The sequence below is a fragment of the Theropithecus gelada genome, chromosome 12 (genome assembly GCF_003255815.1).
Source record: "Theropithecus gelada isolate Dixy chromosome 12, Tgel_1.0, whole genome shotgun sequence".
In the NCBI taxonomy this organism is placed as follows: domain Eukaryota; kingdom Metazoa; phylum Chordata; class Mammalia; order Primates; family Cercopithecidae; genus Theropithecus; species Theropithecus gelada.
The window spans coordinates 42322089-42338969 of NC_037680.1; the positions used below are offsets into that span (position 1 = coordinate 42322089).

A 16881-nucleotide genomic window follows, 5' to 3' on the forward strand; every position below is an offset into this window, starting at 1 on the left:
GAGCACTGACTTTGATGTTGAACAGTCTGGTTTCAAATCTAGGCTTTACCACTTACTAGCCCTTTAATTTTGAGCATGGTACTTAACCATTCTGTAATTCCCTCTCATCTGTAAAATAGGAAAAATGATAGCACTTACCTCACAGGGTGGATGTAAGATTTTAAAAGCTAAAAAGTTACTAAATAAGTTAAAATATGCAAAGTAATGAAAACAAACTCTGGTACATGGTAAGTGCTTTTTAAATATTTGGTTAATGCCAAATACTTTATAAAAAATTTTATAAAAAATAGGGTTATATAAAAAAAAACCCTAGATAATTAACAAAAATGTTTCCTCCACCATCTGTCAAGTGTACAGTTCATGACACGCCATGCCATTTTGCCAACTAGGTAGTTTTGAACATATCAATAAAACTGAGTTTCAGATTGCTAAATTTAAAATGGGTATGATTATATCTGCCTCAAAGATGAATATGAATCCTGAGGAGATAATGTATGAAATGTATATGAAGGCATCTGCGTATGTCATGGGCATGCTCAGCAAATATTAAATGAAAGATTTTATGTTACATGAATATAATATACCCACTGTAACTAAAACAGATGATACTTGAATCTCTCTCCCCGTACAAACTTTTCAAAATGTATATCCACATTTAGGCCTTTCAAGTGTTTCAAAAGAAGATCTGATAAATCCATGCATATATTTTTATGGAACTAATAATACTTCATACAATAAATATGTTTATAATTAGAAGAATTTAAGCACCAATGTCATCAAAGCTAAACTAAAAGATCATTTTGAAAATATCAGAAAACTTACAATCGGCTTCTCTCATCATGTGTTCAAATGTATTTTAAAGCTACACTAAACATGTTGTTGGCAAAAGAAAAGGAACATACACAATGGAATAAAATAAAGATTCCTATCATCAGAGTAATGTATATGAAGGAGTTTATTATAAAATAAAGGAGGCAGTTCCATAAATGGCATGAAAATAAAATTGGCTATACACTTTGGAAACTATATACTAAAACTTGTATATGGAATAAAGTACATGGATTAAAGTTCTCAATATAAAAATTAAAACAATATAAATGACAAAAATATATGGAAGTACTTTCATAATGTTAGGATTAGGGAAGAACGACAAGAAATTTTAGAGAATGACAAGAAATTCAGAAACAAAAAAAAGACATGAAAAGCAGATATATGATCATTAAATATTCTACTTGATCAAAGATACAATAAACAAATCTGATAAAGAAAAGACAGCCTGGGAGGAAGTATCTACAACATGAATATTAGGTAAAAGATTAAAGACAAAGAATATAATTAAAAATTCCTAGAAGAAAATAAGATACATAAAATACCTAACCTTATCACTCATCAAAGAAATGCAAATTAAAATAAGTTTATTTTTCATGACTAATATGACATAATGTCAGGAAGTTTTTAGCCTTAAGAAAGAACAATGGGGCCAGATTCAATTCTAGAAAGTACAGAGAGGTATATGTATATAAAGAAGGATTTTATCTCAGTACTGCTTCCAACTATTCCCCAAGGTAAATGTGTATTCCAATATGAGACTCATCAAGTCAATTATGATATTCACATACAGTGGAATACTCTACATATGCTAAAAAATAAAGAAGAACTATATTTCTAACAAGGAAAGGAGTTATTAAATGAAAAATGCATACTGCAGAATTATAGGTGCACTATAATCTATTTAGAAAGAAAAAAGTGGTAGGTATAATAATTGTGTATATATGAGACAGGTAAAGATGGGGGCAGGGAGACTGATTATCATGATATACAATTAAATATGGTTTTCTCTGGAGAGTAGGAGAGGACACAACTTTTACTCACTTCTGTAATCTTTAAATTCTCGCAATGGGTAATCACTTTTATTGAAAAATAAAGATCTTTAAAAAGCAAATTTTCACAAACTTGAAAGAAGGTAACTTGATAGTATCTAAACAAATTTTAAATGTACAAAATCTTCAACTCAGCACCCTACTTTAAAAAATACATGCAAATGTACACTAAGGAATGATACAATGATATTTGTTGTAACACAGATTATAATATCAAAATAATGGAAAACAAACTAAACATCCAATAATTTCAAGAAAATTAAGTAATTTATTGGCATTATGGAACATTATGATGCCTGTAGATAGAATAATATGAATAAAAATTCCTAGAAGAAAATAAGACACATAAACAAAATAATACCTAACTTTATCACTCATCAAAGAAATGCAAATTAAATGCATGATGTACTGACATCAAACTATCTGGGACATGTATGTGGAAAAAATTGCAGAAAAGCAAGAATAACAGTTTTGTGCAGGAAAATCACATTACATTTATATATACACAAACATATATAGAATATTAAATTACAAGCTACTAGGGAGGTAATTTGAGAACAAGGCAAATGGAATTCATAGGAGAAACAGATGACTTATGCATTATATTCTTTTATAGAGCTTGAATTTTAAAAAAGAAACATGCTACTTTTGTAAAAAGTAAAGATTACAAAAATGTTAATGTGCTTAAATATGAGGTAGTTGTAATTTACAGATAACTTACTTTCTATTATTTTGGGAAGTAAGCTATATTTCTATAACACAATTAACTGTTTCATAAATCTGCTACTAGGTTTTAAAATATCACATTTTAGTAGAGTGGCATTCTGATAAAAGAAAAAATACGCATGTATTTATATAACCAACCACATATAAAATATTGAGAATACAAATACATATTTATGCAATATAAAAATAAAATGGATCAGACTTATCAGACTTTTTTCAAACCAGAAAGACTTTCATACCAGGTTCATGAGCCAGAGCATGTTGAAGAACTTTTTCTGCTTTGTCATACCATTTCAATTTTAATAAGAGCTCAGCCAGGTCATAGCAAAGATAATTCTTTTGTCCACTTTTCAGAGCAGTTTCATAGTAAGTGATTGCCTAAACAAAATTCATTTCATTTAAGGGAACAAGACAATGAGAACGGCATTCAAGCACAGCTATTTAACACATTACAGACTTAAAGCATAGGTATAACTAGAAATAACCAGGAAGAATTGTAGGCATATGCCTGCTTGTCAATTAAGTATGCCATTCTTCTCAGAGAATAGATCATCACATGAAACAACTAACATTTCTTTTTCTTTTACTTTTTTTTTTTTTTTTTTTTTTGAGACAGAGTCTCACTCTGTCACTCAAGCTAGTGGCGCAATCTCAGCTCACTGCAACCTCTGCCTCCCAAGTTCAAGCAATTCTCCTGCCTCAGCCTCCCAAGTAGCTGGGATTACAGGAGCTCACCACCATGCCCAGTTTTTTGTTTTTTTTTTTTTTGTATTTTTTTTTTGTAGAGATGGGGTTTCACCATGTTGGCAAGGCTGGCTTCAAGTGCCTGAACTCAAGTGATCCACCCGTCTTGGCCTTCCAAAGTGTTAGGATTATAGGTGTGAGCCACCACACCTGGCCAACAACTAACATTTCTTACGATAAGTAACTAAAGAATGGTACTTGGCAAATAATTTTGTTACAGGTTTTATGAGGCCAGGGAACCTTATCAAAGGCATACATTTTGCTAGCTATTGTACATATGGTCAACAATTACCAGGAATAGGGCAAGAATATAACAGTTAAAGAAAAATCTGTTTCCCCTACTGGAAAAAAAAAATGAACTCAAAACACATAGCTTGCAAAAACTGGTGCAACAGAAAGAACATTTATCATGTTTTGTTACATAATGAAAGAGATAGAAGAATAGCAACTTTACAGTAATTGATTTGATAGCAAGGATTCTAGCTGCAAGATGAAGCAAGCTCTAGGGTCCAAATAATCATCACAAAATGAAGCAATGAAGAATCTGAGATACTTTAACACAAATCCCAGTTCATAAATACAAATTTGGAGTTCACAACCATTAAAGATGCAAATGGTGCTTGCTGAAGCTTCTCGAGAACAGGGTGTGATAAATTTGATGCAACAGACACATTTCAAACAATAAAGTACTTACCATTGAGTAGTTATGAGTTTTGATAAGTGCTTTGCCCATTTTACTTGCCAATGTCCCATCTTTCGGGTTCTGATTTAATGCTTGCTCGTATGCTACTATGGCTTCTTCAGGCTAATATTGCCAGACACAAAAAATAAGCAATAAAAAATAGCATAACTGGGTCCCATTAAAGGGCAACATTTCTATAATTAAGCTCTACATGTGGAAGATTACCTAGGACTAAGCATATATTAAAGCACAGGAACTTTAACAATTTCAAAAAGGTGATAAATGAGAAGAGCAGGTATGGGTAGGTATAATTTATTAGTATAATTCTACCCATATTAATTGTGCTCTTGTCTATATAAATAACAGTATGTGAACTAAGAGACACCATGTTGACTTTTCATTTCCAGAAGTCATTATAAGTGCCAGTTATAGAGGTCTGGAGGATTGGTTCCCTTTGAAGAAAACACCATCTTAGTCTGTAGCTCCCTTTATCCTTTGGTAAAAAGAAGAAGATTCCTAACATACTTCTGGTATCACCTCTACTTTTTTTTTTTTTGAGATGGAGTTTTGCTCTGTCGCCCAGGATGGAGTGCATGGCGCAATCTTGGCTCACGGCAACCTCCACTTCCCAGGTTCAAGCAATTCTCCTGCCTCAGCCTTCTCAATAGCTGGGACTACAGGCACGGCTAATTTTTTGTATTTTTAGTAGAGATGGGGTTTCACCATGTTGGCCAGCTGGTCTTGAACTCCTGACCTCAAGTGATAGGCCCGCCTTGGCCTCCCAAAGTGCTGGGATTACAGGCATGAGCCACCGCACCCAGTCTCATCTCTATTTCAAATAATAATAGTGCTGAATTTCTGCATCAACTCAAAAGAGAAAAACCAATTTTTTAAAATTGTAATGGATATCTCCCTTTTATTGTGATGACTGGATCTTCAAATATTAAATATTATTTTAAAAAACATCCTTTTAATAGGAAGTTGTACTCATCACAAATAATTTTTTAAAAATTGCAGTTCAGTAACATCAGAAATTTTACCTCTAGAATATTCATGTATGCATCACCGAGGAGAAGAAAAGACCGAGGGTTAGCCATTCTTTCAGCAATTTCTCTGGAAATCAGACCAACACTACTTAGTATATTGAATACAGGTATCTTCTTCCAAAAATAAAGTAAAATAAAATAAAATAAAAAATAAGCTCATTTATTTCAGTTAGCCAGTAGCCTTCAGAATATCTCTATATATCCAACAGTGTAATATTATAAAAACCTCATGCATACCCACAACCAAATTGTATATGCTAGATCAGTTATTTCTGTCACTGAATCTTTCCATTTTCTGAAATGTAGGTAACCGAGTACAGGTAGATAGTAAATATCTAAGTTCTCCTTGTCTGGACCTATACATTTTGCTATGTTTACTTCTGAAATGATGTGGGAGTGAAGGTACCAAAAAACGATGGGAGAATAAAATTTTACTGTCCTCCTATGCATCTTGAGCGCTGATACTCATGGCATAAATTATATGCTGAAATAAGTTACCTTAAGAAAATACAAAGTCTTTTATTTCGGTATTTGTTGCTTACATTTGACCTGAAAACGCAGACTACTAAAGGTCATATTACCAAAGTTATTGAAATAACAATGTGGTGTTAAGTCTTTAACATAGAGTATTTCATCTAATTGGTCCAAAAATTCTTGAGAATTATCTCGGTTTTATAGATGATGTTAAGAGTTGCAGCTGATGTGTCAGATCTTCCTGAAACAAAATCTGTGCTTTTAACTATTACATTATGCTACATCAAAAATAAGTCAACCCTATTTTGAATTATTTTCATATCATTAGAGATGACAGTGATGATCTTTTGGAAATACCTTAGAAAATACAATCTAGGAACTCCAGTCCATCCATCTAAACATGCAGTGCTGCTCAGTTTCTTTGAATCACTCAGCACTTAAAAGAATCTGAGCAACTTTTTGAGTTTGATATAATATAGGTGAACCAATACTGAATTACTTCATCAACAGTTTACTATGATCTCAAGAGCTAAAAATGTTAATTTTCCCTTACATAGAGTGTATGCTTCTATGTTTACCCTTCTGTTTGGGGAGAAGAGGAAGAGCAATCTCTCTCTTTCTCCGTGTGTGTGTATGTGTATGTGTGTGTGTGTTGTGTATCCCTATAACTCATAAGGGCATCAGTGTGACATACTTTTAAGATCATGTTCTTTCACCAAGAAATATCTGTAACCCACATCTTAGCATGGTACATACTAAAATAATTTTTTTTCTATAACTATTACAATAAATATGCCTGCCTGTCCCCTGGATTACTGTTACATTACATGATGCTGTTAAGTTATTAGAATACAGGGTACACTTTCCCTTCTCAAACAGGAAGATCTAGGGTCCGAAAAGAATATTTGATAAGGAGAGCTGAGAAACTACAGTAAGCCAATTTGAAGGAATCATAATTATGTTTTAGGGAGAGCAAACAACTTGGTTACAGTGATTGTGGTTGGTGGTAGAAGGAATCAAGACCACATTCAGAAAACGATCTGTAAAGTATTTGCAAAGCAGTTGAAGAAAGTAAAAAAAAAAAAAAAAATTGGGAATCAATATTAGTGGCTAAATGTGTCAAAATATAATGGGTTGAGACAATTACTTACCTAAAACAAGTGATATATAACATTTTATCTTTTCTGTGCTTCAGATAAATATCTGCCATTTTTTCTCTGGCCTCTATAAAATAAGGCTGTTCGGCTGTAACATTCTGAAGGATGCTTAAAGCCCGTTCAATATCTCCTTGGGCTAGAGCTAGGTCTGCATTAGCAATGGTAACCCGCACTTCTTCAGATGTTCCAGAAAATTCATGGATGGCATCTTGTAAAACTTTGGCTGCCTCATGCTGTAAAGATGAAATTAAAATATCATTCTTCCAAAATAGTGAACAAATAACACTAGAAAGAGAGATTTTCTCATAACGCAGAATAAATGCTAGTACATTTATAATATTTATGAAATAAATTAATAGAATTTTCTGAAACCTCAAAAATTTAAAACTAAACCCATGACCAAAATCAGATGAGGCTGTAAATACTGTTAGCTAGATAAATGTTTTCACACCTAGGACAACAGCAGCTGCTACAGAGGGTCACTGCTACTATATTAATGAGCACTTACTTAGCACCCAGCATTGTATAATGAAGAGCTGTACACACTGGGTCTTCATTAAGTGGCAGATTACTTTATTCCCTCCACCAGAACAACATTGTTGTTACACTTTAGGTGAATATTCTACCTTATTTCCAAATGTGTACCTTGATGAATCAAAAATGTCATTTAAGAATCATCTCAACTTCATAGATTACAAGAATTCCAGAAATGTTAAAATGTAATTTAAGTGTACCTTAGAATCAACTATATAGGGTATAATTGGCCTTTCTTGTTAAATGTACTTTAAGTTAATTAGTAAAACAGAAATTCTCTCACACCTGTAATTCCAGCACTTTGGGAGGCCGAGCTGGGTGGATCACTTGAGCCCAGGAGTTTGAGACCATCCTGCATAACGTAGGGAGACCCTCTACAAAATATTTTTAAAACTAGCTGGGCATGGCCCAGCTACTTGAGAGGCTGAGATGGGAAAATCCCTTGGGCCCAGGAGGTTGCAGTGAGCTATGATTGTATCACTGCATGCCAGCGAGGAGACAGAGTGAGACCTTATCACTAAAAAATACAATAAATAAATGGAAATTCTTTGTGATTTGGCAAATATTTAGAAATACAGCCTTCTTAATTTTCATTAAAATATGAAAAATAAGTGATTAGCAAGTGCTGCAACCTAAAACAACTGATACAAATGACTTTGAGTTCCTCATTTTCTACAAAGTTTAATTCTCCCAGAATTACTTTCTATCTTATCTGTATATATTATTATTTTTTAAAATATCTGACTTTATAATATTCCTATGAGTATTCATTCATTTATTTTGTTTCCTCATCTACTAGAATTTCAGGTTGGTACTTTCTTTTTATTTCAGTAGTTCTAGAGTGTGCATAAATGTGTGTTTGTGTATATGTGTGTAAGTCTTTTTAGGGATTCATAGGATTATAACTGCATTATATTATTACATTCACAGTAACCAAGAGAGTTGTACATCATGTTATTATGTTCCATTGTAGTCAACATGAGCACACTGATACTTTAGGTCACCCAGGAGCAAATTATGTTTAACTTTCAGGGGCTTACAGGAAGTTTATGTTTTAGTACAAGGTAATGAGAAATAAATTTTTCTAAAGTTTACCACTTGGTCAAGGAAATACATTTAGCTTTTCATTTCTTTTTTTTTTTTTTTTTGAGATGGAGTCTCATTCTGTCACCCAGGCTGGAGTGCAATAGCGTGATCTCGGCTCACTGCAACCTCCACCTCCTAGGTTCAAGCGATTCTCCTGCCTCACTGAGCCTCCTGAGCAGCTAGAACTACAGGCACATACTACCATGTCCAGCTAATTTTTGTGTATTTTTAGTAGAGACAGGGTTTCACCATATTGGCCAGGCTAGTCTCAAACTCCTGACCTCAGATGATCCATCCGACTCGGCCTTCCAAAGTGCTGGGACTACAGGTGTGAGCCACCGTGCCCAGCCAGCTTTTCATTTTCTACTAATATATATGTTAGAATAAGAAAGTTCACATCTGAGCCCTTAAATTAAAACTTGACCTACCTGCTCTCCATTTAAGCGGTGAAGCTCTATCAATTCAAGAAAGATCGATAAACGATGGCTTGTATCAACTTCAGTTTTTCTGTCTTTTGATTTTGTGGAAGCTCCAATTCTTTTCATTCCTGGTAAACTCATTGCCATATGCAGTGTTTTAATTGCATCTGCTATTTCTCCCATTTTCTTTTGTGACTGAGCTTTTATCAAATGATATAAAGGATATTCTCTCACCTGAAAAATAATATTTAATAATATTTCCTTGGAGTGCCTACAACATCAACACATAATTTATAATCCATCAAACATTAAAATAATGAGATCACTGAGAACAGTCCATCTTTGATTGTATGCATGAAGTCTATCTCTGCCCTCTTATTAACCCTCTGATTATTTATCATATTAAATTGGATTTAGGAAAATTGCTTCTCCCTGCATCCTTTGAGATGACAAAGAGGTTGATTACATATTTCTCCTGTGACAGAAGAGAAAGTGTAAACAAGGTTTATAAGGCTAGCAACTACATTCTAAGAGATTATTTGAATTTTCAGGAAAGGAATTTCTTTATCTGGCACTTCTAGGACTGATACAAAGTTATTAGATTTCTAGAAACACTGTTTTTCCCCTTTTTTAAATTTGAAGATTAAAAGTTTCAGGACATTTTAATGAAGCATTGACCTTCCCCTTTGACACTACTCCTAAATATGCAGTTCTAAAGCTTCCATCTTTACGTCGGCTATAAACAGTATATACAGAAAACATAAGATAATAATAAAATGAGTTAGGAAAAAGAAGTAAAAGGGAAGGACAGGACCCAGAATGAGGTGACATGGCAGTCACCTAGCGATTAGGAAGTCTATAGTCCTTCTGATGCTGAAGTTCTCAACCTTAGGCAGCCTGGACATTTGCTTACAGAGCTTCGTGTGAGACTCACACTCGTGCTCCTCCCTTAGAGAATCTGACTCAGTAGAGGTGTGGCACCAGCACTGGGTCTCTGACATACCACTAGTCTTGAAAACCACTATCCTAAGAAGCAAGTGATATTTTCTGCAAATCTTAATTAGGATTCTCTAATTCACTGAAGGGTTCTCCCTTAACAGGGTTCATGACCCTGTGAAGCAAAGCAAAAGCGATAACAGCTCCTCCATGACTCGAGGTAACAGGAAGCAACTGAACCTAAGATTTTCCCTAACGTTGAGGGGATACTGGATGTAACACGTAATATCTTGGATAGAAATGTACTGTGTTTATATCCTCAAACCACAAGATTACTTTCAAAATGACAAGATGTTCTTTCACAATGAATCCAAAAAGAAGTTATTAAAAACTAAGGCCCAAGAAATAAACAATTATTATCTTTATACATAAAAATATTTGACATAAGGATCTAGAGTTTATCATCATTTTTATATACCTTCATTATTGCATTTAATTCTCATTGTAACAGCAAAGTATTAGTAAGTGAGTTTTACAGAAAAGAAAACTGAGGCTCAGAGAGAAGTGAAAGACCAGATATTAACCTCAGGATGTTTGTCACCAAGTCCACATAGTTTTTTATCCATACCTGTGTTGCCTCAATTTTTCCTCCTACTGCTTGTGAGTTCAATTTTTTTTTCCATTAAGCATGCAACTGTTAGCAAAATACTACAGGCTAAAACACAAAATACTTGAATATATAAGCTTTCAAGGAGGGTGACATGTCTTATCCACTTCAGTCTGGAATACTTACCTTAAAATCATAGCTCAGACAAAGTTCAAGAGACTGAGAACACAATTTGACTTTTTCTTGAGACAAGTAAACCTGAGCTAGCAGCAGATGAGCATCGGCATAAGAGGGATTGTGTTCTAAGCAATGCTGAAGGTTATTAAAAGCTGCTTCAATATCACCTAATAAGAAAAACAATGCATTGTTATAATTCAAATGATTAAGAAATGGAGATCTGAGAGGCAAGAGAAAGAAGACTGTTTAGTTTACGGACAGCCCTAGTGTTTGTAAACTTAAAGTTTGCTGTTCATAGGCCATGGTTTAATTCCATCTGCACTAGTTAGCTTCCTTCTAGTCCACATGAATGAATACACCTGCAAGTCAGGCAAGCCCTTGATCCTAACGAGCAAGCCAGGGAAAGCAGGAAAGGATGAGAGCCAAGCACTGGCGTTACTGAGAGGCCAATAAACCGACCTTTATTTTCCTTGTCCAAAAAAAAAAGGTTTTATTTATAATTTCATTAAAATAAAGAATGCATAACAAAGACATGTCATTTAAATAGCTAGAAATTTGTAGTGTCACTTACGTTAACAAAGAGCATATTAGTCTAGTAATCATTCTTGATCAAAAATTCTATTACTACTACACATAAAATAACAAAAAAGGCCTAAGGATATACTTCAGAGATTCAGAAATATGAGTTATAGATTTAAAATACCTTTAAATACCAACTGAAATAATGCCAGTTATGTATCTGGGAGTCTTAAAATAGAAGGAAATAATCAAGATTAAAGTGACAGGAATCGAGGAATTGACCTTGGGCTGATACATGTGGTAAGAAGAGGCTCTTCAGAGGAAAACATTGCATTGATTCTAAGTCTTAGAAGTTTCTCATGATGTAACCCACACTGATCTGCACTTAGTCACCTCATAAATGGGCCTTAAGAAGATGTAAATAGAACAACTCCCCATTCAACCTTGCTAGGAGAATGCGGGAAGAAGACAGCCTAAATGATTTTCTGTTGAATTATGCCCCTCAACCTCACCTGATGTCAGCAAAATAAGGCTGAACTTACTGGTAATAGAAATGCACTGAGACTGAAAATGTTCTTCTCAGAGACGGAGGATTAACAGAAAACTAACTGGCTGAGAGAGCATAGTAACTTACTAAACATAGCATCAAAGTTTAGCAATCAAACGTCAAGCATAATTAACGATGCTAGATTCTTTATTTATTGTGATACAATCCAACACTCAAAACTGCACAGGTAAAAAAAGGAAAAGTTAGGCATAATAAATTTGTGTGAAAATTATCTTAAGAAGGAGAAGGCTTAAGGCGATAATTTGAAGAAAGAGGTTGTACTAACAGGACAAAGTGCATAGAGAATTAAGATTTGCAAGTAAGAGACTGAAGAAAATGAGTACTGTATGAGTAACAGAAATGAGAATCTTTGTTTCTTTTAAGGGTGAGGAGATGGATATGTAGGGTAGGAAACTAAATATTTTAAATATTTTGAAATATTTAAAATATTTAGAAGGATACTAAATACTTAAAAATGAGAAGTGGGTCATTACTGTTGAGGAAAATAGACCACGTCACCAGAGATCAACACCAACTCTTTCTAAGAGCAGTGCAATTTCCCTTGAGTGAAACTGAAAGACATTTCAGTCCTGTGTATCTGTCTTTGTCAGAGTTCTGTGTAATAAAGCATTTGGCTGGCATTTGTCTTGGGTTCCTGGAAGGAGTCTCTAACTCTTGAAATTTCCCTCATGTTAGGGATGTCTGTATTACTCTTTATGGACCCTGATAGTTTATTCTAATGAGGAGACTTATGGTGCGCCCCTAGATAGTTTATGCTAAAGATAAGACTTGAAATGGGGGCTGGCTGTGCCAGAAAGACCAACCCTGTGATTAGTGGGTTGGGGCTTAGAGCCACATTATCAGTCGGTGGGGACTGGAGATTGAATTCAATCATATGGCCAATGATTTAATCCATGTCTACTTAATGAAATCCCAATAAAAGCTATGGACACCAAACCTTGGTGAGCTTCCCTGGATGCTAATACTCTGATTATCACACATCGACATGTCAGGAAGTGATATCTCCTGACTCCATGGGGAGAGGACAATGGAAGCTTTACATTTGGGAACCTATCAGACCTCACCCTGTGCATCTTTTCCTGTTGCTGATTTGGGTTAGTATCCTGTTGCTATAATAAAACTGTAATTTTAAGCCTAGTGCTTTCTTGAGTTCTGTAATTCATTCTAGTAAATTAATGAAACTGAGGGACCTCCACATTTGCAGCTAGTCAAAAGCACAGGAGGCTCTAGGAATGCCCAAATCTGTGGCTGGTGTCTGAAGTGAGGGCAATTTTATGGAAGACTGTGCCCTTAACCTGTGATGTTTGGCCCAACTCCAACTAGTTGGTGTCAGAAGTCATTTCAGTTGGCAATTTAGCAAAAATACTACTATTTAGACACATGCTAGCAGTATTTCACATGATTTAAGGGTGCTCTTCCTTTTTTTAACTTTTGGTTACTAGAAATTGTATTTTTTATTTCAATAGGTTTTTGGGGAACAGGTGGTATTTGGTTACATGAATAAGTTATTTGGTGGTGATTTCTGAAATTCTGGTGCACTCATCACCCAGTCACTGTATCCAATGTATACAGTCTTTTATCCCTCCCTCACTCTCTTCCTGCCCTTTCCCCTAAGTCCCCAAAGTCCATTGTATCATTCTTATGTAAGACTGTTCTTCTTAAAAATGGGATTAATATAAGAAATTTTCATGACTAGAGACTTTAACGATTAAGTATTACTAGATTGTGACTTACTCATATAAATTTTCACAATATAAAATAAACACTTAATAAATTATAGGAATCAAAGTCCCAGTCTAATTATATAGTGGGTGATAACCCTTCCAATTAGGAGAAAAGCTGAAATATCCTGTGGTTTAATGGTACAATTCAATCAGAAGGTATTAGTATCACTTCTTACAACTGAAATATTTTAGAGGTAAAACCACCCTCTGACATCATCTAAATGTTTTTAACAGCTAAAACAGAAGTCTGTAATTTCCACAATCTATAAGGAATCTAAACAAACCATCAAGAAAAAAATAATCCCATTAAAAAGTGGGCAAATGACATGAATAGACATTTCCCAAAAGAAGATACACAGATGGCCAACAAACATTTAAAAAAATGCTCAACATTGCTGATCATCAGGGAAATGTAAATTAAAACTACAGTTAGGGACCACCTTACCACAGCCAGAATAGCCACTATTACAAAGGCAAAAAAAAAAAAAAAAAAAAAAGACGTTGGCATGGCATGGATGTGGTCAAAGGGAACACTTATACATTGCTGGTGGGAATGTAAACTAGTACAACCTCTTTGGAGAATAGTATGAAGATTTCTCAAAGAACTAAAAGTAGATTTACCATTCAATCCAGCAATCCCACTACTGGATATCTACCCAAAGGAAAAGAAGTCATCATATCAAAAAGTCACCTGCACGTGTATGTTTATTGCAGTACAATTCATAACTGCAAAGATATAGAACCAACATAAGTGCCCATCAACCGATGAGTGGATAAAGAAAATGTGGTATGTATACACCATAGAATACTACTTAGCTGCGTAAAAAAAGAGAAAGAAATAATGTGTTTTATAGCAACCTGGATGGAACTGGAGGCCATTACTCTAAATAAAGTAACTGAGGAATGGAAAAAACCAAATACTGTTATGTTCTCACTTATAAGTAAGTAGTAGCTAAGCTATGGGTATAAAGGCAAACAGAGTGATATAGTGGACTTTGGAGACTTAGAAGAGGCAGGATGGGAAGAGGGTGTGAGATAGAAAGCTTCATATTGGGTACAATGTACACTACTCACGTGATGGGTGCACTAAAATTCCAGACTTCAGCACTATATAATTCATCCATGTAAGCAAAAACTATTTGTACCCAACACAAATAAAAAATTGAAATAAAAAATTAAAAAATAAAGAAAACAGAGGTCCAAAGAAGCAGTAAAGGCAATCTCATCACTCCATTATATAACAGGAAATAACTTTATGAAAAAACCTTTTAAGCTGGTTTCTGCTCTTAGTTTTACAAACTTTATTTACTTTTATAGCATTCAGTTGGCAAAGGTACATATTGACAAGCATGATATGATGGAATTTTGGTTTTTTATTTTTATTTTATTTTTATTTTTTTGAGATGGAGTCTTGTTCTATCGCCCAGGCTGGAGTGCAGCGGCGCGATCTCGGCTCACTGCAAGCTCCGCCTCCTGGGTTCAGGCCATTCTCCTGCCTCAGCCACCCCAGTAGCTGGGACTACAGGCACCCGCCACTATGCCTCGCTAATTTTTTGTATTTTCAGTAGAGACGGGGTTTCACCATGTTAGCCAGATGGTCTCGATCTCTTGACCTCGTCCTCGTGATTTGCCCACCTCTGCCTCCCAAAGTGTTGGGATTACAGGCATGAGCCACCGCGCCAGGCTCGGTTTTTTTTTTTTTTTTTTTTTTGAGACAGGGTCTCACTCCCCTCACCCACACTGGAGTGCAGTAGCGTGATCCTGGCTCAGTGCAGCCTCAACCTCTCTGGGCTCAGGTGATCCTCTCACTTCAGCCTTCTGAGTAGCTGGGACTACAGGCACATGCCACCAAGCCCAGCTAATTTTTGTATTTTTTTGTAGAGATGAGGTTTCACCATGTTGCCCAGGCTGGTCTTGAACTCCCAGGCTCAAGTAATCTGCTCACTTTGGCCTCCCAAAGTGCTGGGATTACAGGTGTGAGCCACCGTGCCCAGCCATGATGGTCTATTTCTATGTGTAAAGTCATGTATTTGTCTGTGCCTTAGAAAACTAAGGTTATAACTGAGTCATTTTTATTTTAAGCTATCCATAACTATTCACAGAAACTAAACAAGAATTACTCAGTACTTTTCATTAGGGCCTGAAATCTGGCAAATGTTGCATTTGGTTATACCAGTAAGAACACAACCATGGATTAACGACTGTAAAATCTTATTGCTAGTCTCCAGTAATTTCTGACAGACTTTTTTTAAAGTGGTACAACTGCATTTTCCCAGCAATTCACTTAAGCCACACAAGTTTATAGTAATTTTTAAAGGATTAAATAGTAAGTTATGCAATTCTATTTTGGATTAAAATTACTTATCTATGCATATACAAAATGTACATTTTATGTGACTATTCTCTTATATACAGAGTGCTTAATTTAATCACACTTGTTTTTATCAACATCAGAATAAAAAGGTTAAAAGTTTTTAAGGTATACTCTACCTGACAAATATTTCACTTTTGCTATTAGGAAGACGGTTTGTAGAACACCTGGAACAGTTCTTACTACGGTCTCCAGGACTGAGACACAACGCCTGAGAAGTGGACAAAGAGGTTGCCCAGGACTTGCAGGCTAAACAAAACAAATCAGCAGATCATTTTATAAGTGTAAAATAATATTTAGCTAAAAATAAACATATATTAATTTTAGTATAACTAACCAAACTATACATATTTTTCTAAAATTTCTTTGATTTCACTTATTTCATAATATCTTTACTATGACTTAACTAATACTAATTTATTTCCCTGGGATCTATGAACACACAATACAAATAATGGCTCTTATTCAGCAAAATAATTATGAAACTATTATACAATTTACTAAATGGATAACATATCAAGTGAGTATATCTGTTCAAAACTTTTATCAGATAAATATATCTGTTAAAGGAAAGATAACTGAGAGGTAGAGTTTCTTGCTAGAATTGACACAGTCAAGGCAGTAAGTGTTCAAATTCTAGATATGCCTTGTGATTTGCTCAATTCAATTACTCTCATTATCCCCTAGAGTACTGTGAAGCCAGTTTTTAAAGAATTCAGATTTCCCCCACTGGTAAACAGAAGGTAGAACATTCACTATATTAAACTAAATGTCTCATACCTTTACATTCCCCACTCTTCAGCCTGACATGTTTTAGACCCTCAAAGTTTTCCTTTCAATTAATAATGAGTATGATAATTAAAGTGATACTAGAACACTGCTTAATTCTTTTCACTGTTTGTTATTCTTATCATGGCTGTCTACCCAACCAACCTTTATCCAATGGTCATCCAATCACAAGTTTAGTACTGTGATATCAGAATTTAAATATAAAATGTTCATCCTTCCTGCTTTGCCTTACTACGGCTGTTTCTTTATATGAGGCTGATCCTCTCCACCCCACGCCCCCTGACACATAAAGATCTTTAACTGGACTGTGCCTTCTTATGGAAAATCACTCCTATAACGAGCCATTATTACTAACAAGAAAGTGCTACAACTTACACACACACAATGTATCGCTCAAAAAGATAATCAGAATATGACTACTATTGCCTAGAATACTTCAATT

General features: G+C 34.8%; 1 protein-coding gene across 1 annotated transcript in view; it reads right to left on the reverse strand.

Moving 5' to 3' along the window:
- The window catches only part of TTC21B (tetratricopeptide repeat domain 21B), an 80525-nt gene that overhangs the window by 35813 nt on the left and 27831 nt on the right, over nt 1-16881 (reverse strand). Inside the window, exons 12-18 of the mRNA XM_025405547.1 lie at nt 15770-15899; nt 10478-10635; nt 8758-8982; nt 6704-6942; nt 5073-5145; nt 4045-4155; nt 2846-2984 (exon numbers count right to left, since the gene is read on the reverse strand). Coding sequence (XP_025261332.1) covers nt 2846-2984; nt 4045-4155; nt 5073-5145; nt 6704-6942; nt 8758-8982; nt 10478-10635; nt 15770-15899 — 1075 coding nt within the window. The remainder of the gene's footprint in view (nt 1-2845; nt 2985-4044; nt 4156-5072; nt 5146-6703; nt 6943-8757; nt 8983-10477; nt 10636-15769; nt 15900-16881) is intronic.